The following is a 25570-nucleotide window of genomic DNA, read 5'->3' on the forward strand; positions in this document are numbered from 1 at the left end:
ATTCATAGACATGTTATTCCATACACTGTTGCAACTTAGGCTAGTGAATACAAAAGAAACATTTGGATAAAGCACATATTTAAATATCCAAGAACAACAATAAACAATCACAACCCTCCAAAAAATATTAACAACAATAAAACACATTTTTCCTGGCATCCACAAGGCCAGGTCTTGGAATTAAAAATGATTTTGGTGACATTTCTTCCATCACCAAGTATCTGACCGACTGTTGGATGAATACTGCCATGAAATTTGCACACATGCTCAAGACCTCCTCAGGACGAATTGTAATTGTAAAGTTTTCAGTAAGTTAGCATTTCAGTTGTGCAATGTGTGTGTACAGGACAAATATTCCCATCAGCCTCAGATGTATAATTTTGAGATTATAGCTAATTTCTGCCGTGTTAACATGCCAAACTCAGAAGGTGAACTTTGTAAACAAACATTACACCTGATTATCATAAGTATGTTAGGACTGTCAGTGTGAGCATGTTAGCATGCTAATGTTAGGATTCAGTTCAAAGCACAGCCTCACAGTGCCACTAGTATGTCTTTAGACTCTTAATCCTTAGTTAAAATATGTTCATGGTATCTTATCTTTAGTCAGAATGTCACTAGCATTGAATTTGAATTGGTTTCCAGTGAAAAACTCAAAGACAAAGTGCGTCATCAAACTTTTTTTAAATTGTGTTTAGTTGGCCAATCACTAGCACTGAATTTGAATTGGCTTCCAGTGAAAACCTCAAAGACTAACTGCGTCAGCAAACTTTCTTTGAATTGTGTTTTTTTTTTTTTTTTTTTTTTCTGTATTTGTCCACCATGTACTTATATTGTAGTGAGGGCAGAAAAACAGGACGTTCACTTGGAACAGAGTGCATTAGTACATTTGTAACAAACAAACCTTTTGAGGAACCAAGCAGCCCAGCTATCCAATGGGTTTTAAAATGCCTTAATTAGCCAGCAGGTTGTTGGATTTCCTCAACTGACTTAATCAAAATTATTAGTATTTTCTCACAGTAAAAACACTAAAGTTGGAGTTGGAGTTATTTTGCACAACAATGCTGACAAAGTTGTTAACATCTGTGATGTGTATTGTTTTTGTCTGATTTCACATTTGCTTGATAATCATATTCTGTGCGAGTGCAACTAAATCTGTTCATCACTTTGATGTTATGAGGTTGTGTTGCAGTCACAGTACAATTTGCACCCTGTTTATTTTTACACATTCACACAATGCACTTCCTGTTTGAGGGTATTTTACTGAGCCTGTTGTCCACAATATCTGGTCCTATTCTCAATAACATTTTCAGAATCGTTTAAGGGAATTGTATTGTTTAATCTCAGCTTTTGGAGCAGGTTACACAAAACCTTGACAGCATTAGAGTGGAAGATGGTGCAATGCAATTGTTCAGTTTCATCCTCATGTCAGACCATTTACACCAGGGCAAATTGAGTAGGGGGAGCAGACGGCTGCATGACAGCCCGACGTGCTTGCCGGATCAGTCGTCTGAGTTGAGCACGAATGTCTTCATGTCCATGGAGGTAAACCAGAGGGTTGAGAGCACTGTTCAGACACACAAGGGCACGACTTATCTGACGAGCAATGTAGACTCCATCATACCATTTATGGCATATCCCCTGTTTGATAAGAACTCTTGCCAAGAGGTCAAGGTTTCTGAGTACATGATAGGGGATGTAACAAACAGAGAAGAGAAGAATCAAGATGAACATCAACTTTAAACTTCTCTGTTTCAGTACCTTGTCAATAGTATTTGTGCAGCAGAGAACAACAATCACATGTCCATAGCAGACCAGTGTGATGAGTAACGGGATACAAAACCCAGTGAGGGTCCATCCAAGAGTATATTTCAGGTACTCCTCAACGTTGGCGTTATCCGTGGTATCGAAGCATTTTTCTGAGTTGTTTCTATATGTCTTCGTGAAGAACATCTCTGGAAGACTTTGAACACTCACCAACAGCCAGACCATGACCGAGATAATCACAGAATGGGTGACAGTTATTCTTCCCTTTGCTCTCATTGGGTGAACAATGGCCAGGTATCTGTACACACTTATACAAGTCAGGAATCCAATGCTGCCATATAGATTCACATTGAAGCAGAATCTTGTTATCTTGCAGAATGCTTCTCCAAAGATCCATTTACTATCCATGAAGTAGTACACCACCAAAAATGGCAGTGTGAGCAGGTACAAAACATCTGTAAGTCCAAGGTTGAGAACAAACACGTTGACGTTACCCAGCTTCTTCCAGTTGTGCAGCAAAAGCTTCAGTCCCCATCCATTAGCTACCAGACCAATGATGAACACTAAGATGTAAACAGGAGGCAGGAATCTGCCTGTAAAGTCCAAGCTGACCTGAGGACAGGTGGTTTTATTCATCATCTTCTGGACAGCAGTAGGTACAGTTCCTTCTCTCAGTGAATGTTCTGGTCTTCTCAACTGATTAAAACTGAATCAAAGCTCTACATACTATATTTGAGATCTGCACCTGCCAATATTCAGGAAATGACTTCAATTGGCTGGTTTGTGAAACAATGCGGAGCCTAAGACAAAGGTTTGTCTGTAAGTGGTAAGCATCATGAACCTCTACCACTCTTATATCTAATCTGCCAGGGTTTTGAGAAACAGTTAGGTTTACCGCATCCTGTTGTTACTTCTCCACTTTGAGCTGATGGCTCAAACACTGACTTGACATGTACATTTTACAGCTATTTCTATTACATTAGGTCGATGTAAACGGTCACATTTAAGGTGAAGTTTTTCTATCATGTTGAGTCAGTGTGTATAAAATAAATAACTCGATGTGTGGTTTGTTACCGGAGACAGAATAACCCATTTGAAATGCATTACTTATATGTTTAATACTTGTATAAGAAACACATTATGTTTATGTAGAAGTCACCCTTAATTTCATATGTAATAATTAAATAAATACATAAAGGTATATGTTTCAGTCTCTATTAATTTAATTTAATAATAATCAGACTTAGTTATTTGATTGATTTTTAGTCACTCAACAAGATAGAAAACACTTGCATTAAATGTGACCTTTGATATTAAAAGTCCAAGGTTGAGAACAAACACATTGATGATCTTTAATTTCTTCCAGTTGTGCAGCAAAGACTTCAGTCCCCATCCATTAGCTACCAGACCAACGATGAACACTAAGACGTAAACAGGAATCAGGAGTCTGCCTGTAAAGTCAACTGTGGTAATTTCTTAAAGCAGACTTTGTGATGAACATTATGCTTTACAAATCTTCATGTGGGAGTGAACAGCCAACGTCCACATGAGGTGTAAAGAAGAGTTCTGCATGTTAGTACCAAGATACAACAGTAGTTTAGAGTTCAATGTTTTAGTCATCCCTAGCCCCTTATGAGATGCAAAGTATAGATGCATGTAAGTGTTGACCAGTTTGACTGATATAGGTCTTCGTCATCACTCTCATGAATGGGAAGGTGAGAGTCTCCCCTCTGGTGGTAGAGTTTGGAGAGACAGCACTCACCAATTCTTTCTCATGAATCATTGTGAACATATTTAGACCTAGAGATATAGAGAAAAGATTATTTAACATTTTGTTATTTTTATCATTGTTAACCATCTTTTATGGTCCACTTCTACAAAATGTGACAAAAGCGGTGAGAATGAACCAAAGCACTAGAGTTGTCGGTTTGAAAGCTGTAAGCTAAAAGACACTATGAAGCTCATTGAAGCAGAAAGAAGCTGCAGACTCATTTCATAAAAAAACTTTTATAAAATGACACAAAACACTGACAAACACACTGATGAATCTGACCCAACTAGAAAATGTGGTTAAAAATGCACTTCAATAAACTGACCTGCAGAAGTTAGACAGAAACTAGTTATTGAAGTTAAACTGTGATGATTAGCGAAAGTTAAACTGACACAACTTGAAACCACACTGTGGCTGCCCACTGCCTCACAGGGGTGGGTAAAATACAGAGAAGTTTCACTACGTTGTACTGAATATGATGTAACAATGAACAGCCTTCTTCTTTTAAACCAAACGCAGGTACAGCCTCCTCTTTTGCCTTGCAGTGTGACGAAGTGCTCGACCGACAGCTGTAAGCAGCAGGACTATGACCACAACGCACTCTCTAACCATAACTGTGTGGAAATCTGCTGTTTTTACCTCACATATGAGGAACAAAGTCATGAACAAATGGATCTTACAGGTAAAACATGAGACTAATGTAGGCTTCAATAAGCAGAGGAGTGAATGTTATATTTCTTGTATTTGTAGGTAAGGTGTATGGAAGAAAATACATTGGTAAAATGTGTCTTTATTAAAAACAAATAAGATAAGAAAAAGCATGAGCCAATGAAGCACAAACACATGACAAATGAATGTACAGAAGATTGAAGTAATCACATTAACTTTGTTATAACAACAGTAAACATTTGTGTACCTGCACATGGTCTCTCTTTTTAACAGCTGCAATAATTCACATTTTAAAACATTTTAAAGATGATTTACTCTCTATCGGTTTTTTTTAATATATATATACAGATGAAATGTTGGATTGGTCTATGTGATGATAAATCCTTTTTTATTTTCAGCTTTGCCATTATGAAGAAAGTGGATAAATATTCAATCTGATGCACCAAATCATTGTATTGTAACAAATACAGAATAAAAGATCTATGCCTTTGTGATAAATTTACAAATCCCTAAACATTTGGATTCATCATACACATCTATTACAGCAAAAATTTCTGTCCACCTCTTTTGCTGCAACACTTACAAACTTCTAAACACTTATTTAATCTTTAGATTGGATTTAGTCCCATCTAACACATGACAACACACAGCATAACAAAATAACTCACCATGTAGAAATGATTAAACACACAAATAAACCAACATAATGATAAAAGAATGTATTTTTTAAGTCATCCCTCTAATTTGCATTGTATATGTATTAGAAAGACAATTATGACCAATGATGTTGAACCTATTTCAACATTGTTAACACATGTTGAACATATGTTAAAGTTCGTCTGCAGTCCGTGCCAAAGGCCTTCTGCTGGGGTTTGACAAAAACCAACGGTTAAACATCTGATGAACTTGCTGGAGCTGCTGTCTGAGCTGAGCAGGAATGTCTTCATGTCCATGGAGGTAAACCAGAGGGTTGAGAGCACTGTTCAGACACACAAGGGAATGACTTATCTGACGAGCAATGTAGACTCCATTATACCATTTATGGCATATCCCCTGTTCGGTAAGAACTCTTGCAAAGAGGTTGAGGTTTCTGAATACATGATAGGGGATGTAACAAACAGAGAAGAGAAGAATCAAGATGAGCAACAACTTCAAGCTTCTCTGTTTCAGTACCTTGTCAGTTCTCTTCAATGTCCATAAAACTACAGCCACGTGCCCATAGCAGCCCATTGTGATGAGGAACGGGATACAAAACCCAGTGAGGGTCCATCCAAGAGTATATTTCAGGTAATCCTCAACTTGGTCGTTATCCGTGGTATCAAAGCATGTTTCTGTGTTGTTTCTATATGTCTTGATGAAGAACATGTCAGGAAGACTTTGAACACTCACCAACAGCCAGACTATGACCGAGATAATCACAGAACGGGTGACAGTTATTCTTCCCATCACTGTCACTGGGTGAACAATGGCCAGGTATCTGTACACACTTATACAAGTCAGGAATCCAATGCTGCCGTATAGATTCACATTGAAGCAGAATCTTGTTATCTTGCAGAATGCTTCTCCAAAGATCCATTTACGCTCCATGAAGTAGTACACCACCAAAAATGGGAGTGTGAGCAGGTACAAAACATCTGTAAGTCCAAGGTTGAGAACAAACACATTGATGATCTTTAGTTTCTTCCAGTTGTGCAGCAAAGACTTCAGTCCCCATCCGTTAGCTACCAGACCAACGATGAACACTAAGATGTAAACAGGAGGCAAGAATCTGTGTTTAAAGTCAAAGTTGACACGAGGACAAGAGGTGTTATTCATTCTGTCTCCTTCTAAAAAAGCCGCCAATTCTGTAAAACAAGTATGCAATGATGCCCAGAATGGTGAGGAAATCACCTTTATAGATTACTTCCTGTCGAAAACTCTTCTGAGAACCTTATCTTTGCAAGATTAAAAATAAAATTCCCTTTCAGATGGAAGCTTGATAACACAGGATGCACTGCTGAGTGTAAAATGCCACTTCAGTCCATCTACATACTGCACCATGTTCAAAGATGAAAAAGTGAGAGAGTGAGAGGGTAAGCACAGCTGTCTTTATATTGATGGGGCAAAAAGGGTGACCCGATGGGAGTGGGTGAAATTTGGGACTGGGGAGTTGGGGCAAAGTCCTTCTAGTCAAGCCTTGCCACTCGGCTGCCATCTTGGCAATGCTCCAAGGAACTAAGTTCACGCTAACAAGACCAGACCCAATCTTAATGAATGGGGAGAGAGCCAGAACTTCACCTAAAAACTGCACATATAGAATCGGCAGTCAAATCTGATAAAAAAATATTTTTTTAAAAAAGCTCAAAAGTTTGGTGATTTTGCCTCAAGATAAGGTTTCAAATGCTTTTTCCCTCCACAAGTTATACTTTTACTCTGCATGCGGCCACAGTTTCACAGCATCTGATCAGAATATGGTCAGAAACCATTTATATTTATTCATACTTATCCATATCCAGCTCCAATCCTTTCAGACTTCCCATCGCAAAGACATAATATTTCATACACTAATGTTGCAAGATAAGCTAGTGAATACAACAGAAACATTTGGATAAAGCACATATTTAAATATCCAAGAACAACAATAAACAATCACAACCCTACAAAAAATATTAACAACAATAAAACACATTTTTCCTGGCATCCACAAGGCCAAGTCTTGGAATTAAAAATGACTTTGGTGACATTTCTTCTAGCACTAAGTAGCTCACCAACTGTTGGATGAATACTGCCATAAAATTTGCATACATGCTCAAGACCTCCTCAGGACGAATTGTTTTTAGGAAGTTAGCATTCCAGTTGTGCAATGTGTGTGTACAGGACAAATATTCCCATCAGCCTCAGATGTAAAATATTGACATTATAGCTAATTTCTATGGTGTTAACATGCCAAACTCAGAAGGTGAACTTTGTAAACAAACACTACACCTGATTATCATAAGTATGTTAGGACTGTCAGTGTGAGCATGTTAGCATGCTGATGTTAGGATTCAGTTCAAAGCACAGCCTCACAGTGCCACTAGTATGTCTTTAGACTCTTAATCGTTAGTTAAAATATGTTCATGGTATCTTATCTTTAGTCAGAATGTCACTAGCATTGAATTTGAATTGGTTTCCAGTGAAAACCTCAAAGACCAACTGCGTCATCAAACTTTTTTTGAATTGTGTTTAGTTGGCCAATCACTAGCACTGAATTTGAATTGGCTTCCAGTGAAAAACTCAAAGGCTAACTGTGTCATCAAACTTTCTTTACATTTTGTTTTGTTTGCTGTATTTGTCCACCATGTACTTTTATTACAGAGTGAGGGCAGAAAAACAGGACGTTCACTTGGAACAGAGTGCATTAGTACATTTGTAACAAACAAACCTTTTGAGGAACCAAGCAGCCCAGCTATCCAATGGGTTTTAAAATGGCTTAATTAGCCAGCAGGTTGTTGGATTTCCTCAACTGACGTAAAATCACTAAAGTTGGAGTTGGAGTTATTTTGCACAACAATGCTGACAAAGTTGTTAACATCTGTGATGTGTATTGTTTTTGTCTGATTTCTCATTTGCTTGATAATCATATTCTGTGCGAGTGCAACTAAATCTGTGCATCACTTTGATGTTATGAGGTTGTGTTGCAGTCACAGTAAAATTTGCATCCTGTTTATTTTTACACATTCACAAAATGTACTTCCTGTTTTACGGTGTTTTACTGAGCCTGTTGTCCACAATATCCGGTCCTATTCTCTCAAAGAGATAACAGACACATTTTCGGAATCGTTTAAGTGAATTGTATTGTTTAATCTCAGCTTTTGGAGCAGGTTACATAAAACCTTGACAGCATTATAGTGGAAGATGATGCAATGCAATTGTTCTGTTTCATTCTCATGTCAGACACTTTACACCAGGGAAAATTGAGTAGGGGGAGCAGACGGCTGCATGACAGCCCGACGAGCTTGCTGGATCAGTCGTCTGAGCTGAGCACGAATGTCTTCATGTCCATGGAGGTAAACCAGAGGGTGGAGAGCAATGTTCAGACACACAAGGGCACGACTTATCTGGCGAGCAATGTAGACTCCATTATACCATTTATGGCATATCCCCTGTTCGGTAAGAACTCTTGCAAAGAGGTTGAGGTTTCTGAGTACATGATAGGGGATGTAACAAACAGAGAAGAGAAGAATCAAGATGAACATCAACTTTAAACTTCTCTGTTTCAGTACCTTGTCAATAGTATTTGTGCGGCAGAGAACAACAATCACATGTCCATAGCAGACCAGTGTGATGAGTAACGGGATACAAAACCCAGTGAGGGTCCATCCAAGATTATATTTCAGGTACTCATCAACGTGGGCTTCATCCGTGGTATCGAAGCATTTTTCAGTGTTGTTTCTATATGCCTTGGTGAAGAACATGTCTGGAAGACTCTGAACACCCACCAACAGCCAGACCATGACCGAGATAATCACAGAATGGGTGACAGTTATTCTTCCCTTTGCTCTCATTGGATGAACAATGGCCAGGTATCTGTACACACTTATACAAGTCAGGAATCCAATGCTGCCATAAAGATTCACATTGAAGCAGAATCTTGTTATCTTGCAGAATGCTTCTCCAAAGATCCATTTACTCTTCATGAGGTAGTACACCACCAAAAGTGGCAGTGTGAGCAGGTACAAAACATCTGTAAGTCCAAGGTTGAGAACAAACATGTTGACGTTACCCAGCTTCTTCCAGTTGTGCAGCAAAGACTTCAGTCCCCATCCATTAGCTACCAGACCAATGATGAACACTAAGATGTAAACAGGAATCAAGAATCTGCCTGTAAAGTCCAAGCTGACAAGAGGACAAGAGGTGTTATTCATCATCTGGACAGCAGTAGGTACAGTTCCTTCTCTCAGTGAATGTTTTGGTCTAATGTTTTTGGTTTTCAGATTAAAACTGAATCAGAGCATGAGTGCTTTTGAGAACACTTCCTGTTGTAAGCCCACGCCTCTACATACTACATTTGAGATCTGCGCCTGCCAATATTCAGGAAATGACTTCAATTGGCTGGTTTGTCTTATCTCTAATCTGCCAGGGTTTTGAAAAACAGTTAGGTTTACCACATCCTGGAGCAAAATATTTTCCTGTTGTAGCTCCTCCACCACAGCTTATGACTCAAACATGATGACTTGACATGTCCATTATACGGCTACTTCTATTACATTAGGTCAAAGTTATCCATCATGTTGAGTCAGTGTGTATAAAATAAATAACTAGATGTGTGGTTTGTTACCAGAGACAGAAGAACCCATTTGAAATGCATTACTTATATGTTAAGTACTTGTATAAGAAACACATTATGTTTATGTAGAAGTCACCCTTAATTTCATATGTAATAATTGAATAAATACATAAGGTATATGTTTCAGTCAGTATTAATTTAATTGAATAACAATCAGACTTAGTTATTTGATTGATTTTCATGCATTTCTCGCATTAAATGTAACTTAAGTCTAAGTAATGAAATTAGATGGAATTAAATGTACATGTAATAAAAGTCATTGTTTTAGGTCAATTATTTTTCAAGTGTACCATCAGCTCAGAGTTGAGCAGCTACCACAGATAATATATTTTACTACAGGATGTGGTCAGCCATACTGTTTCTAAACCATGGCTGATTAAACCTCTACCCACTAATGCTTACCACTTACACACAAACTTTAAAGTTTGTATTTAAAGGTTTAAACATTTTATTTTTAGAAATAAACTTTTATCTTAAAAGAAGCGACTACAGGCATAGGTGCAGATTGTCCACTAAAGGCACTGTCAGACACAAAAAGAAGTCCCTCTCCTGGCATTAATCAAACCCCTGAAAACTCATGTCTGTTCCTCACAAATACATATTTGGAGTCTTTTTCCATGAAAAATCCCTAGGTGGCTTTAAAATGGCTTGGTTGTAACGCAACAACTTTGCCTCATTACGTATGCCAGGTTCTGTTGATATGCAAATCAACATGATTCTAACTCAGCCCCCATCCGAGCAGCTGAAACATGCCAACATTTCTTGAGAGATTCTTGATGCACATTGCAGGAGTTGGTTTCTCCCAAGTTACATCACAAATTTCTGTTTTATAGGAAAAATTGCCATGACCTTTTGTCCAGACAATCGTGGTTCTCAGACAATTTTTGACGATCTCCTGAAATTTTCCTCCAGAGTCACCAAGAGGTTGAATTTTGTTGACATTTTTTGACAGCTATGGGCGACACTTTGTACAGACATGTATGTTCTTCTCATGATGCATTGTAATAACTCGGTGATCTTTTGACCTTTCCTCTATAGCGCCATCATGTGATCAAATTTTCAAAGTGTCCCATACTTTGGTTTCCATTATCAAATTATTTTTTAACTTGTGTACTGGCATAATTTTGACCAGTTCTGGAGCAGGCAGAAAGAGCCAAGATATAAAATGCATTCTTATGTTCTGAAGAGGCTGGTGATAAAGGTGTTGTTCTGCCTTAGCAGTTCATTACTTTGTCCACTAGATGTCAGGATGTCTATAAAGGTAATCTGGTCTGACTGAAAAAGCCTTCAGAAGCACAGTGCAAGCCTTAGTGCAAAACTATAAAGAAGACATCAACAAAAAAAGCAGTAGTTGTGAATTTGCCTTCATTTTTGTATGAAATACCAACAGTGATTTCTGTGGCACTATATGCTGCAAGAAGAAGACGTGTATTGTACAATGACTTTTAATGAATAATGGAGAGAAATATCAGACAAACGTATGTAAAAGCCACAGTATGTACAAAATAACTATATAAATCTGTAAAATACAATCTGAAAAAATATAAATCAAAAACAAACAAAAGTTAAAATGCAGGACATGTAAAATACTGAAACAACTGAAAAAAATGAAGAAAATGAAGGAATAAGTGCAATTTCTCTCAATAAACAATATCTGTCAACACAACGGTTGGGGTCGTTCTGTGGCATTAATTTGTATCAAACAAAAAATTGTAAGTTACTTATTTTTGGCTTTAAAGACATAATATATTGCCAGTTAGCAGTTTAAACAGGTATAAAACTGTCTTCATGACCAAATTTATCAGGCCAACTGTCTTCGATTCACAGTTTAGCTGTTTGGTTATAAAAGTTACTTTTTCTTAAAAAAAAAAAAAGTTTCTTTGTTTCAAGGATTTTAAACTCCATTTCGCAAGTTCAGACCTGCTTTCTCCAACTAACATTGGAATATTGCAAGAAGCAGATCGCAAATATATGTAGAATGTGGACCCGGTTTTATTGCATCATGATATGTTTCTGTGCGCTGGACACATGGTCGGGTAACTATGGTGCTGAGGGGGCTGTAGCATTCCCTAAAATGCGGCTGTAACATATGCCGAATTTGAAAAAAGGCCCAAATAATTAAGAATTTGCCAGAAACAGCGCTTCACAAAGTTAAAAAAGTTTCTCCAAACTCAACAACGCAAAAAACTGAGCGATTTTAAAAAGGGAGAATGTTTCTCCCTCTTCATCTACTCTCCTCAGTCTTGTTTGACAGCCTTAAATGTCCTTTATCTTGACTTAAACTTAATATAATACACAAAACAGCAGCCTCGGTGTCCCCGTTACTTTGAGATTAAAGACATGGCATGATCAGGCACTTCTGTACTTAAAGGACTTGTTGTGCCATCTGACCTCTATAGGAGAAAAAGAAGGCAAATCAGTCACATCTTTATTAAAAGACACTTGTTTCCCAATTCTAGAACTTTTACTTTGTGGGCTTTACATCCCTTTTTGCCCCTCGTTTATATATTGTCTTCTCTGTCTCCATCTCCTTCTTTCCCTTTTCTTCTTCCTGTAAAGCACTTTGAAACATAAGTGTTTGAAAGTGCTACTATATACAATGTAAATTATGTTTGATTCTTGGATAGGTCAAGGGCACAGTCATCAGCGTATAGACTTCCCGAAGTTGTACAACTATAAAGACAGGCCAATCAAGTCTGTAGCCCCACAGAGCAGGGTTACTGTAAGGTGCGTAGGGGCAGTTGTTGTTGTTCCAAGAACAACAATAAACAATCACAACCCCCCCGAAAAAATATTAACAACAATAAAATACATTTTTCCTGGCATCCGGAAGGCTAGGTCTTGGAATTAAAAAATGACTTTGGTGACATTTCCTATAGCACCAAGTATCTCAGCAACTGTAGCACACATGCTCAAGCCCTCCTCAGGACAAATTGTAATTGTAAACTTTTCAGCAAGTTAGCATTCCAGTTGTGCAATGTGTGTGTACAGGAAAAATATTCCCATCAGCCTCAGATGTAAAATATTGATAGTATAGCTAATTTCTACCATGTTAACATGCCAAACTAAGAAGGTGAACTTGGTAAATAAACACTACACCCAGTGTGCGAAATACCCGTCAATAGTCGGGGGTCCTCATCTCTCGATTGTTGCGCAATACCGATCTAAATTTTCTCACTTTGCAGTAGGCCTCTAACATTACAATATTTCATGGATGCAAGCCAAGACAATCAGTCTATAGCCTACATGACAACATACACGCACACACTTAACAATTTTTGACAATCTGATATGCTGTAGTATTCGTAAAGCAACACTGACATAGGAGGTTGCATTGGCTAAAGTTGTTTGGATGCACGTTGTTTTATAACAATGAGAGGCAAAGTTGTGCATTACAATACAGACACGACAGTAATAATAATAATTGGCACCAATCTGGCGCACTTACAAGAGCAATCAACTGAATAAATGCAGTGAAATGAATTTAACCATCCATCTACAGCAAATACGACCAGACAGATACATCATTGAACACATACACAAAGCACATTCACCTAACCGTGCAGACAGACCATCTCTCAAACTGAAAAAAGCACCACGGCGGATGCTGACAGACAGACAGCCTACACCAAGCCAAACATCACCACGGCAGGTGCTCTCTCTAAGACCACAACCAACCACAAGGCCTACACAACTTGCGGTCTTTCCATTCGCCCACCTGCGTCGTTGTCCAACCAGCCAGCAAGTCACTTGTGCTAGCAGCAGTAGCAGCTAACGTTACCTCAGCACCTGCTGCGTCTTCGGAGCACTCGGCCTCAACTTCACGTTGTTCTTCTGGGAACTCACTGGGTGGGAGAGGGTCCTCTGTTCTGGTAGGGAGTGGGCCCACTGTGCTAACTGCACCAGCATCGTCTTCCGGTGCCTCTTCATCTCTGAGTGCCGCCTTTTTGGATGTGAACTCAAAGTGTGTGAGTGATACACTCTGGTTTAGCTTTCGCTTGCTAGCCATGTCTCAACATTACGTCTTTCTTCTGTTTGGGCACATGGCTAATTTGCATACGTGCGCAGAACAGGTGTTGGCTCCGCTTGGCAATAAATACAACATATTTGTGAATAAATGAGCTTAAACACATTTTAGTGACCACTAGTGACAATAGAATCTTTTACTTTTTTGACAAAATTTGAGACCCCCTTCTAGTCATCAGCGTATAGACTTATAGACTGATTGATTAATGCTATATTATTGTGCACCACTTTCTCGCGCTTCGGAAAGTCGTGTGTGCCTGCCTGGGTTCCCTGTTTCTCCCTGCACCCTCAGAGTAGCCACTGTTGGAGGCTCTGGCTCCAGGAAGTAAACATTGGCCGGCGGCGCTAACCTGAATTTACGGGTAATGGAGTCCCCTTTCACTAACGTGTGTTGTTTAATCCTGTCGGCGGGTGTGGGGGAGGCTCGCAGGCCAACAGGACTAACAGCGGGCCAGCAAGGGTTGAAAGTTGAAACCCGCTTCACAACCAGGACGTAGCCTGCCCTTGTGAGGCTTCCCATGCCGCGGAGCGGGACAGACACAAACTCCTCAGCAGCTGCCAATGGGACTATGCTACTACCAGCAGTTGCTAGCAGGCATGCTAACAACTAACAAGCCTGTGGCTAATACTATCTGGAGTGCCCATGGTATCTAATGTGATGCAAACCGAGAGAAGCTGCTACTGACTGTATGCACGGCGCAAGAGAGAGAGAGAGAGACCCCGGCTCTGTTGGCAGAAGAGCTGTGGACTGTGATTACTCTGAGCAGCATTTATGGGAATAAATTACAATATAATATATTTGAATATACTTATTTTGTTTTTTGATTTCCAGAATGAAGCGGGGTTGGTTTGGTGGTGGGGCAGTCGAAGCGTTTGTGCCCATGCCTAGAACCGGGTCCGAAGCACAGCCTCACAGTGCCACTAGTATGTCTTTAGACTCTTAATCTGCAGTTATAATATGTTCATGGTATCTTATATCTTTTTGTCAGATTGTAATCACTAGCATTGAATTTGAATTGGCTTCCAGTGAAACCCTCAATGGCTAACTGCGTCATCAAACTTTCTTTACATTTTGTTTTGTTTGCTGTATTTGTCCACCATGTATGTTTATTAAAGTGAGGGCAGAAAAACAGGACTTTATTCAGCAGGTTGTTGGATTTCCTCAACTGAATTAATCATAATTGTTAATATTTTCTCACAGTAAAAACACTAAAGTTGGAGTTGGAGTTATTTTGCACAACAATGCTGACAAAGTTGTTTACGTCGGTGATATGTATTATTTTCTTCTGAATTCATACTTTGCTTGATAATCATTTTCTGTGCCAGTGCAACTAAATCTGCCATTATGCTCTGATGATCTTCCTGTGCATCACTTTGATGTTAAGAGGTCGTGTTGCAGTCACAATTTGCATCCTGTTTATTTTTACACATTCACACAATGCACTTCCTCTTTTAGGGTGTTTTACTGAGCCTGTTGTCCACAATATCTGGTCCTATTCTCAATAACAGAGACATTTTCAGAATCGTTTAAGTGAATTGTATTGTTTAATCTCAGCTTTTGGAGCAGGTTTACAGCAAAAATGATGATGACATACATAAAACCTTGACAGCGTTATAGTGGAAGATGATGCAATGCAATTGTTCATTTACATTCTCATGTCAGACACTTTACACCAGGGAAAATTGAGTAGGGGGAACAGACGGCTGCATGACAGGCTGACGATCTTGCCGGATCAGTCGTCTGAGCTGAGCACGAATGTTTTCATGTCCATGGAGGTAAACCAGAGGGTTGAGAGCACTGTTCAGACACACAAGGGCACGACTTATCTGACGAGCAATGTAGACTCCATCATACCATTTATGGCATATCCCCTGTTCGGTAAGAACTCTTGCAAAGAGGTTGAGGTTTCTGAATACATGATAGGGGATGTAACAAACAGAGAAGAGAAGAATCAAGATGAACATCAACTTTAAACTTCTCTGTTTCAGTACCTTGTCAATAGTATTCGTGCGGCAGAGAACGATGATCACATGTCCATAGCAGCCCAGTGTGATGAGTAACGGGATACAAAACCCAGTGAGGGTCCATCCAAGAGTATATTTCAGGTACTCCTCAACGTGGGCTTTATCCGTAGTATCAAAGCATTTTTCAGTGTTGTTTCTATATGTCTTGCTGAAGAACATGTCAGGAAGACTTTGAACACTCACCAACAGCCAGACCATGACCGAGATAATCACAGAATGGGTGACAGTTATTCTTCCCTTTGCTCTCATTGGGTGAACAATGGCCAGGTATCTGTACACACTTATACAAGTCAGGAATCCAATGCTGCCATATAGATTCACATTGAAGCAGAATCTTGTTATCTTGCAGAATGCTTCTCCAAAGATCCATTTACTATCCATGAAGTAGTACACCACCAAAAATGGCAGTGTGAGCAGGTACAAAACATCTGTAAGTCCAAGGTTGAGAACAAACACGTTGACGTTACCCAGCTTCTTCCAGTTGTGCAGCAAAGACTTCAGTCCCCATCCATTAGCTACCAGACCAATGATGAACACTAAGATGTAAACAGGAAGCAGGAATCTGCCTGTAAAGTCCAAGCTGACCTGAGGACAGGTGGTGTTATTCATCATCTTCTGGACAGCAGTACGTACAGTTCCTTCTCTCAGTGAATGTTCTGGTCTTCTCAACAGATTAAAATTGAATCAGAGCATGAGTGCTTTCGAGAACACTTCCTGTTGTAAGCCCACGCCTTGACATACTACATTTGAGATCTGCACCTGCCAATATTCAGGAAATTACTTCAATTGGCTGGTTTGCAAATCAATGCAGAGCCTAAGACAAAGGTTTGTCTGTAAGAGGTAAGCATCATGAAACCTCTACCTTTCATATCTCTGATCTGCCAGGGCTTTGAAAAACAATTAGGTTTACCGCATCCTGTAGTGAAATACTTTCCTTTTGTAGCTGCTCCACTTTGAGCTGATGGCTCAAACACTGACTTGACATGTACATTTTACACCTATGTCTATTACATTAGGTCAATGAAAACGGTCACATTTAAGGTAAAGTTTTTCTATCATGTTGAGTCAGTGTGTATAAAATAAATAACTAGATGTGTGGTTTGCTACCAGAGACAGAATAACCCATTTGAAATGCATTACTTATATGTTTAATACTTGTATAAGAAACACATTATGTTTATGTAAAAGTCACCCTTAACTTTACATGTAATAATTGAATAAATACATAAGGTATATGTTTCAGTCTGTATTAATTTAATTTAATAATAATCAGACTTAGTTATTCGATTGATTTTCAGTACTCAACATGATAGAAAACACTTGCATTAAATGTGACCTTTGATATTAAAACCTAAGTAATGAAATTAGATGGAAAAGTTCCTTTTTTCGAAAAAAAAAAAAAGTTTTTCATTAACTTTTAACCAAGTGTTAAGAATTACTTCTGAATCCAACCTAAATTTTAAACTCCCTTTCACAAGTTCAGACCTGCTTTCTCAAACTAACATTAGGACATCGCAGATACAGCGCTTCACAAAGTCTATAAAGTTTCTCTAAACTCAACAACTCACAAAATTGAGCGATTTTAAAAGGCAGAATTTTTCTCCCTCTTCATCTGCTTGCTGTTGTTGACTGTAAATGATGTGGCTGCTTTGACCTATAGTACGTTGGGGTTCAAGTTTGCCGTCTGCGGTTGTGCATAGCATTCTTAGATTGTTGTAAATCATTGTTAATAACAATTAGAGACATGTTATCCTGGCCATTCAAATTAGTAAACATGAATGTCGCACACCATTTACTATGAAGTCATTATATAGACTGACCCCTCAGCACCCCGAACTGTGACTGACTTTATCTTGACTGAAACTTAATATAATACCCTCAACAGCAGCCTCAGTGTCTCTCTATCAGCTCCCTGTCACTTTGAGATTAAAGACATGGCATGATCAGACCTGTCTGTACTTAAGGGACTTGTTGTGCCCTCTGACCTCTATAGGAGAGAAAGAAGGCAAATCAGTGTACATCTTTATTAAAAGCCACTTTTTTTCCAATTCTAGAACTTTTACTTTGTGGGCTTTACATCCCTTTTTGCCCCTCGTTTATTTATTGTCTTCTCTGTCTCCATCTCCCTCTTTCCTTTTTCTCCTTCCTGTAAAGCACTTTGTAACATACGTGTTTAAAAGTGCTACTGTATATAGTACATTATGCTCTGATGATCTTCCTGTGCATCACTTTGATGTTGTGAGGGTGTGTTGCTTTTTACACATTCACACAGTTCCTGTTTTAGGGTGTTTTACTGAGCCTGTTGTCCACAATATCCGGTCCTATTCTCTCAAAAAGATAACGGAGACATTTTCAGAATCTTTTAAGTGAATCGTATTGTTTAATCTCAGCTTTTGGAGCAGGTTACATAAAACCTTGACAGCGTTATAGTTGAAGATGATGCAATGCAATTGTTCAGTTTCATTCTCATGTCAGACACTTTACACCAGTGAAAATTGAGTAGGGTTGGCGAACGACTGCATGACAGCCCGAGGAGCTAGCTGGATCAGTCGTCTGAGCTGAGCACGAATGTCTTCATGTCCATGGAGGTAAACCAGAGGGTTGAGAGCACTGTTCAGACACACAAGGGCACGACTTATCTGACGAGCAATGTAGACTCCATTATACCATTTATGGCATATCCCCTGTTCGGTAAGAACTCTTGCCAAGAGGTTGAGGTTTCTGAGTACATGATAGGGGATGTAACAAACAGAGAAGAGAAGAATCAAGATGAACATCAACTTTAAACTTCTCTGTTTCAGTACCTTGTCAATAGTATTCGTGCGGTGGAGAACGACGATCACATGTCCATAGCAGCCCAGTGTGATGAGTAACGGGATACAAAACCCAGTGAAGGTCCATCCAAGATTGTATTTCAGGTAATCCTCAACGTGGGCGTTATCCGTGGTATCGAAGCATTTTTCTGTGTTGTTTCTAGGTGTCTTGCTGAAGAACATGTCTGGAAGACTTTGAACACTCACCAACAGCCAGACCATGACTGAGATAATCACAGAATGGGTGACAGTTATTCTTCCCATCGCTCTCATTGGATGAACAATGGCCAGGTATCTGTACACACTTATACAAGTCAGGAATCCAATGCTGCCATATAGATTCACATTGAAGCAGAATCGTGTTATCTTGCAGAATGCTTCTCCAAAGATCCATTTACTATCCATGAAGTAGTACACCACCAAAAATGGCAGTGTGAGCAGGTACAAAACATCTGTAAGTCCAAGGTTGAGAACAAACACGTTGACGTTACCCAGCTTCTTCCAGTTGTGCAGCAAAGACTTCAGTCCCCATCCATTGGCTACCAGACCAATGATGAACACTAAGATGTAAACAGGAATCAAGAATCTGCCTGTAAAGTCAAAGTTGACCTTAGGACAAGTGGTTTTATTCATCATCTTCTAGGCAGCAGTACATACGGTTCCTTCTCTCAGTGAATGTTCTGGTCTTCTCAACAGATTAAAACTGAATCAGGATGAGTGCTTTCAAGAAGACTTACTGTTGTAAGCCCACGCCTCTACATACTATATTTGAGATCTGCACCTGCCAATATTCAGGAAATGACTTCAGTTGGTTGGTTTATGAATCATTGCAGAGCCTAAGACAAAGGTTTGTCTGTAGGAGGTAAGCATCATGAAACCCACACCCACCTTATCTCTAATCTGCCAGGGTTTTGAAAAACAGTTTTACCACATCCTGCAGCGAAATACTTTCCTGTTGTAGCTGCTCCACTCTGAGCTGATGGAACACATAAATCATTTGCCCCAAACACTAACTTGACATGTACATTTTACACCTATTTCTATTACATTAGGTCAATGTAAACAGTCACATTTAAGGCAAAGTTTTTCTATCATGTTAAGTTATAGTTATTTAATTTATACACACTAACTCTAATCAAGATGTGTGATTTGTTACCGGAGACAGAAGAACCCATTTGAAATGCAGTACTCATATGTTTAATACTTGTAAAAGGAAACACATTATTTTTATGTAGAAATCACCCTTAATTTAATATGTAATGATTAAATAAATACATGACGTATATGTTTAAGTCTGTATTGATTTAATTTAATAATAATCAGACTTAGTTATTCGATTGATTTTCAGTCACTCAACATGACAGAAAACACTTGCATTAAATGTTACCTTTGATATTAAACTTAAGTAATGACATTAGATAGATTTCAATTTACATGTAATAAAAGTCTTTGTTTTAGGTCAATTATTTTGCAAGTGTACCATCAGCTCAGAGTTGAGCAGCTACCACAGACAATGTACTTTCATGCTGGTTGTGGTCAGCCATATGTTTCTAAACTCTGGCAGATTAAACCTCTACTCACTAAGGCTTACCACTTACACACAAACTAAGTTCATATTTATAGTTTGCTAGCATTCCAGTTCTGTTAGCACCAGCAGCTGCGGCCCAAAGCTTACCAGCTAACTACACAATCCAAGGAACACCAAGCAAGTTAGCACCGAGCTGCTATCCTTGCAAAGGAAAGGAGCGACAAGTTTCCTCCACCTGCTGTCTTTCATCAGACCTTGCACAGCAATAACAGCATTGTTCAACATTGGAATTGCAACCTTCTCCTGCTTGGCTCATCAGCCAAGGAACCACCAGCACCTTTTCAACAAAGACTTGCAACATTGAACTGGGCCCAGCACACAGCACAACACAGCAAGGCTAAGCACAGGACTTTTAACTCTGGCTGATGTAATGCACATGTGTTCAATCTATGTGTTTGTTCACTGTTTTGGAATTATTGTGATCTCAGGTCAGGTTATTGGTAGTTTGCTTTGTTTCAGAGCTAAATTGAGGTTAGTTGAATTATGCTTCACACAGACTCAGGGTCTTTGCATGCAACTAACCATCTTCTATAACGTGACATGTCACACGCACACTCCTTCAACCTGGAGCATATCACACCCACATGTGATATCAGTGAGCAAATGATGTGAGCACCACCATTGTTTCTTTGTTCTTCCAGACACACACACACACACACACCTGTATACATGTATAGTACGTGTTAGTTAGATTGTGTGTTTTCATCTTTGTGTTACATAAAAGACTTTTGAACCTTCATGCTGTCTATTTGATATTGTACAAGAGTGAATGTTTCCAACGTCTTCTCTGTCAAGGACTCCTAAATCCTTCAACCATTCCTAGCTTTTATGCTGATTTTGGTTGTAGTTATTAAGTTAATTATTAATCAGATTTACAAACTGACAGTTTAATAACTTATTCTGAGACTGATTTGGTGAATTGGCTAGATTTTCCCTTCTTCAATGGTGGTCCCCCGAGGTGATCTAATGTAAATTGGATCTTATTATTTATCATAATTAATATTTATCCCTGATAATCATTAATTATTATTGATAGCCAAACTTAACCCAAAACTCCCTATTAATGTTGCATGAAGCGCTTCAAAACTATTATGACTCTAACCCCGACCCCATCCGAGCAGCTGAAACATGCCTGCATTTCTTGAGAGATTCTTGATGCACATTGCAGGAGCCTGTTTCTACCAAGTTTCATCACATATTTCTCAATAATTTGCCATAAAATTTTGTCCAGACAATCATGGTTCTCAGACAATCCTTGACGATCTCCTGAATTTTCCTCCCCCACTGCGCAAAGAGACGTCCAAACGACGTCTTTTCCAAGTCATTTTTGCACGTCTAATTTTGGTCACCTCAAGGTGCAGACTGTTACTCCAGACGACGTCTTTCTTTCAACGTATACTTGACGTCCATTTATGACGTCCACAGTACCGCCGTGCAGGGGCCATTTCTAGTCCAAATATGGTCGTTGTGGACGTCTTTTCTACGTCAAATTATAACTCATATTACTCTTTTTTTTTTTTTTTTACTGGTTTAGTTCCTATGCATAACCAAATGACGCTACAGTAAAATTAGCTGGTACAGGAAAACAGTTTCCTACCTTCTTGACACGTTTCTACAGTCACGTTATAATAAATCACAATCAAATCCTGACTGTTTTGTCACCAATTTTTAATTGCAGACGTCAGTTGACAATACAACAGCAGGCAGTATATAAAAACGTGTAAAAAAAAAAAAAGGTTAGCTCCGACGTTCATCTTCGCTGTCATGACGCAGAAGTTCATCCATGTCTCTTTGGCGTTTCCGCCATTGTCTCATTTTCATAGCCATCTGTAGACACCTCACTCACGTTCAAAAGAGGACCAAACACCACCTGACAAAAGCATAAGAAGGATTTAGAAACACCTTACTAACACTTTACAATACAGTACTCCACTGCACTAAATTGTTAAACATTTGGCTGCAAACCTACGTGGCTGTGTCTGAAGCGCCCCCCCGCCGCCTTTATATTGGTCTGTGCTGCTAGCCCCATTAGCTGTCCCGGGTGTTAGCAAGTGCTAATCTCTCTCTCTCTCTGTCTATCTCAGCAGCAGCACGTCAAAGAAAAAGAAATAAGCGCTGGAGCCGCGGACCCATAACCGGCTGTCACCGACAAATAAAGCCTCGACCAGTAACAAGAAAGATGGCTGTGTTGTGAGGTAGCTCGATGCCAACTTCGACTAGCGTTAGCGGTTAGCATCCGCTGCTAACACCCGGCCGCTCCCCAGCTCAACACAATGGCCCTCCTGCTCGTTAACACTGGAGGCCTGTTGCCGATAACGGTCGTGTAATGGCCCACGGCTCCAGCGCTTCACTCCATGTATTTATTTTTCGCCGGTTTCGTTGTACGTTAAACAAAATTGGTCGTGTTCAAAAGCTAACGTTAGCAGATGTAATGCTAATTGTAGCAACAACAGGTTTGAGGCATAAAGCTAAAACGGCAAACGCTATAAATGCATAAATGAACATAAAATTAACTTATGGGTCTATGTGCTGACCGAACTTACCTGCAATTTAGTGGACGACGCTGATTTTCGGATTGCTGTGTAGGTTGTTGTAGAGGTCGAAGGTGCACAGAGCCGAGCGGCCATTTGCTTTCACCGTAGAGAAACACCTGGGCCAATGGGAGTGGCTCTTTTGATGTACGTTGATGACGCAATGCCTCAGCCAATCACCATGGCGTTGACTGTAACACCCCCCCCCCTTCCCCCAAAGGCTACACCTTTATTGTTGTAATAAACAGAATAACACTATTTTAAAAGAGAAAAACAAAAATGTAAACAAACAAAAATATTACTTTTATTCAAAAATAATGTTTAATCACAAAATATGTCATCATGCCCATACTACTACTACTACTACTACTACTATGATAATAATAATAATAATAATAATAATAATAATGTAAATAAATAAATTACATCATGTCAATTACCTGCACCTGTCTTAGACGTCGAAATAAGTGACCTAGCCCGACGTTCAAATGTTCAACTGCATATTGACGTCCAAGTGGGGTCATGATTAGACGTCCAAATAGCAGACCTAGTTTGCACGTCGTGTAGTGGTCCAGAATTGGTCTTGGACCGACGGACGCAATATAGACATGATCTGGACGTCTATCAGACGTCTAATGTTTGGTGGGCCAGAGCCACCAAGAGGTTGAATTTTGTGGTTTTAAGTGACATTTTTTGACTGCTATGGGGTGACATTTTGTACAGACATTTATGTTCTCCTCATGATGGATTGTAATAACTTGGTGATTTTTTCACCTTTCCTCTATAGCACCATCATGTGATCAAATTTTCAAATTGTCCGACTGTGGTTTCCATTAATGAATTAATTTTTAACTTGTGTACTGGCATAATTTTGACCAGCTCTCGAGCAAGCAGAAAGAGCCAAGATATAAAATGCATTCTTATGTTCTGAAGTTGCTGGAGATAAAGGTGTTGTTCTGCCTCAGCAGTTCATTACTTTGTCCACTAGATGTCAGGATGTCTATTAAGGTAATGTGGTCTGACTGAAAAAGCCTTTAGAAGCACAGTGCAAGCTTTAGTGCAAAACTATAAAGAAGACATCCACAAAAAAAAGCCATTATAAGCAGTGGTGGTCCTAGCTTGCATGACGCCCTGGGCGAGCCTCACCTTAAGCGCCCGTGTGATGGTAACTGGTAAGAATAGGAGCTGTTTTTTGGCCTACCAGCTGTCAAAAGCCCCAGCCAAACTGGTCAAACAGGTTATCAGCTGCAAGCTACCAGGGTGTGTCTCACCTGATGGTTTCAGCTGCCATTCTTTAATCTGTCTTGTGACCATAGACCAAGTCATCTTTTAAAACAAATAGATAAAAGTCTGTAAAGCTATTTTGTTTTTACTATTTCCACTGTCAAGCAGTCAGTGTGTATCTTATCTTTAATATGTGTGTGTGTCTTTGAGCAGTGGCGGTCCTAGCTTGCATGACACCCTGGGCGAACCGCACCTTCAGCGACCTTAACCTGTTACCAAGTGTTAAAAGGGTTTAATCTCAGCTTTTGGAGCAGGTATACAGTGAAATTATGATGACATACATAAAACCTTGACAGCATTACAGTGGAAGATGATGCAATGCAATTGTTCAGTTTCATTCTCGTGTCAGACAATTTATACCAGGAAAGACTGAGTGGCGGACAGCTGCATGACAGCCTGACGAGCTTGCTGGATCAGTCGTCTGAGCTGAGCACAAATGTCTTCATGTCCATGGAGGTAAACCAGAGGGTTGAGAGCACTGTTCAGACATACAAGGGCACGACTTATCTGACGAGCAATGTAGACTCCGTTATACCATTTATGGCATATCCTCTGTTCGGTAAGAACTCTTGCAAAGAGGTTGAGGTTTCTGAATACATGATAGGGGATGTAACAAACAGAGAAGAGAAGAATCAAGATGAACATCAACTTTAAACTTCTCTGTTTCAGTACCTTGTCAATAGTATTCGTGCGGCAGAGAACGACAATCACATGTCCATAGCAGCCCAGTGTGATGAGTAACGGGATACAAAACCCAGTGAGGGTCCATCCAAGATTATATTTCAGGTACTCCTCAATGTTGGCGTTATCCGTGGTATCGAAGCATTTTTTAGTGTTGTTTCTTAATGCCTTGGTGAAGAACATGTCTGGAAGACTTTGAACACTCACCAACAGCCAGACCATGACCGAGATAATCACAGAATGGGTGACAGTTATTCTTCCCTTTGCTCTCATTGGGTGAACAATGGCCAGGTATCTGTACACACTTATACAAGTCAGGAATCCAATGCTGCCGTATAGATTCACATTGAAGCAGAATCTTGTTATCTTGCAGAATGCTTCTCCAAAGATCCATTTACTCTTCAGGAAGTAGTACACCACCAAAAATGGCAGTGTGAGCAGGTACAAAACATCTGTAAGTCCAAGGTTGAGAACAAACACGTTGACGTTACCCAGCTTCTTCCAGTTGTGCAGCAAAGACTTCAGTCCCCATCCATTAGCTACCAGACCAATGATGAACACTAAGATGTAAACAGGTGGCAAGAATCTGCCTGTAAAGTCAAAGCTGACAAGAGGACAAGAGGAGTTATTCATCATCTTCTGGACAGCAGTACGTACAGTTCCTTCTCTCAGTGAATGTTTTGGTCTTCTCAACAGATTAAAACTGAATCAGAGCATGAGTGCTTTCGAGAACACTTCCTGTTATAAGCCCACGCCTCTACATACTACATTTGAGATCTGCGCCTGCCAATATTCAGGAAAGGACTTCAATTGGCTGGTTTGTGAATCAATGCAGAGCCTGAGACAAAGGTTTGTCTGTAAGAGGTAGGCATAATAAAATCTCTACCTTTTATATCTCTGATCTGCCAGGATTTAGAATTACAGTTGGGCTTGCCACAGCTTGTACCGAAATACTTTCCTGTTGTAGCTGCTCCACTTTAAGCTGATGACTCAAACACTGACTTGACATGTACATTTTACAGCTATTTCTACTACATTAGGTCGATGTAAATGGTCACATTTAAGGCAAAGTTTTTCCATCATGTTGAGTCAGTGTGTATAAAATAA

At 39.5% G+C, this 25570-nt stretch overlaps 6 protein-coding genes across 6 annotated transcripts; all 6 read right to left on the reverse strand.

The window, feature by feature from the left end:
- Window positions 1–1437: 1437 nt before the first annotated feature.
- LOC311264725 (P2Y purinoceptor 1-like) lies at window positions 1438–2403 on the reverse strand (the record flags this gene model as incomplete). The annotated part of the gene is made up of 1 exon (XM_084365816.1): window positions 1438–2403. One exon carries the CDS (start codon window positions 2401–2403, stop codon window positions 1438–1440), a length of 966 nt encoding a protein of 321 aa, XP_084221942.1.
- A 2632-nt stretch (window positions 2404–5035) lies between these two features.
- LOC311264726 (P2Y purinoceptor 1-like) lies at window positions 5036–6022 on the reverse strand (the record flags this gene model as incomplete). The annotated part of the gene is made up of 1 exon (XM_084365817.1): window positions 5036–6022. The coding sequence occupies one exon, from the start codon at window positions 6020–6022 to the stop codon at window positions 5036–5038; it is 987 nt and encodes a 328-aa protein (XP_084221943.1).
- Window positions 6023–8127: 2105 nt separating this feature from the next.
- On the reverse strand, window positions 8128–9093 carry LOC311264727 (P2Y purinoceptor 1-like; the record flags this gene model as incomplete). Its single annotated transcript, XM_084365818.1, has 1 exon — window positions 8128–9093. The coding sequence occupies one exon, from the start codon at window positions 9091–9093 to the stop codon at window positions 8128–8130; it is 966 nt and encodes a 321-aa protein (XP_084221944.1).
- A 6056-nt stretch (window positions 9094–15149) lies between these two features.
- LOC311265806 (P2Y purinoceptor 1-like) lies at window positions 15150–16284 on the reverse strand. Its single transcript, XM_084367810.1, has one exon. The coding sequence runs from the start codon at window positions 16176–16178 to the stop codon at window positions 15210–15212; it is 969 nt and encodes a 322-aa protein (XP_084223936.1). The 5' UTR covers window positions 16179–16284; the 3' UTR covers window positions 15150–15209.
- Window positions 16285–17845: 1561 nt separating this feature from the next.
- LOC311265805 (P2Y purinoceptor 1-like) lies at window positions 17846–19055 on the reverse strand. The gene has a single exon (XM_084367809.1). It carries the CDS (start codon window positions 19013–19015, stop codon window positions 18047–18049), a length of 969 nt encoding a protein of 322 aa, XP_084223935.1. The 5' UTR covers window positions 19016–19055; the 3' UTR covers window positions 17846–18046.
- Window positions 19056–24136: 5081 nt separating this feature from the next.
- Window positions 24137–25096, reverse strand: LOC311264728 (P2Y purinoceptor 1-like; the record flags this gene model as incomplete). Its single annotated transcript, XM_084365819.1, has 1 exon — window positions 24137–25096. The coding sequence occupies one exon, from the start codon at window positions 25094–25096 to the stop codon at window positions 24137–24139; it is 960 nt and encodes a 319-aa protein (XP_084221945.1).
- Window positions 25097–25570: the final 474 nt, after the last annotated feature.

This window comes from Pagrus pagrus (genome assembly GCF_965226575.1).
Source record: "Pagrus pagrus genome assembly, chromosome: 11".
In the NCBI taxonomy this organism is placed as follows: Eukaryota; Metazoa; Chordata; class Actinopteri; order Spariformes; family Sparidae; genus Pagrus; species Pagrus pagrus.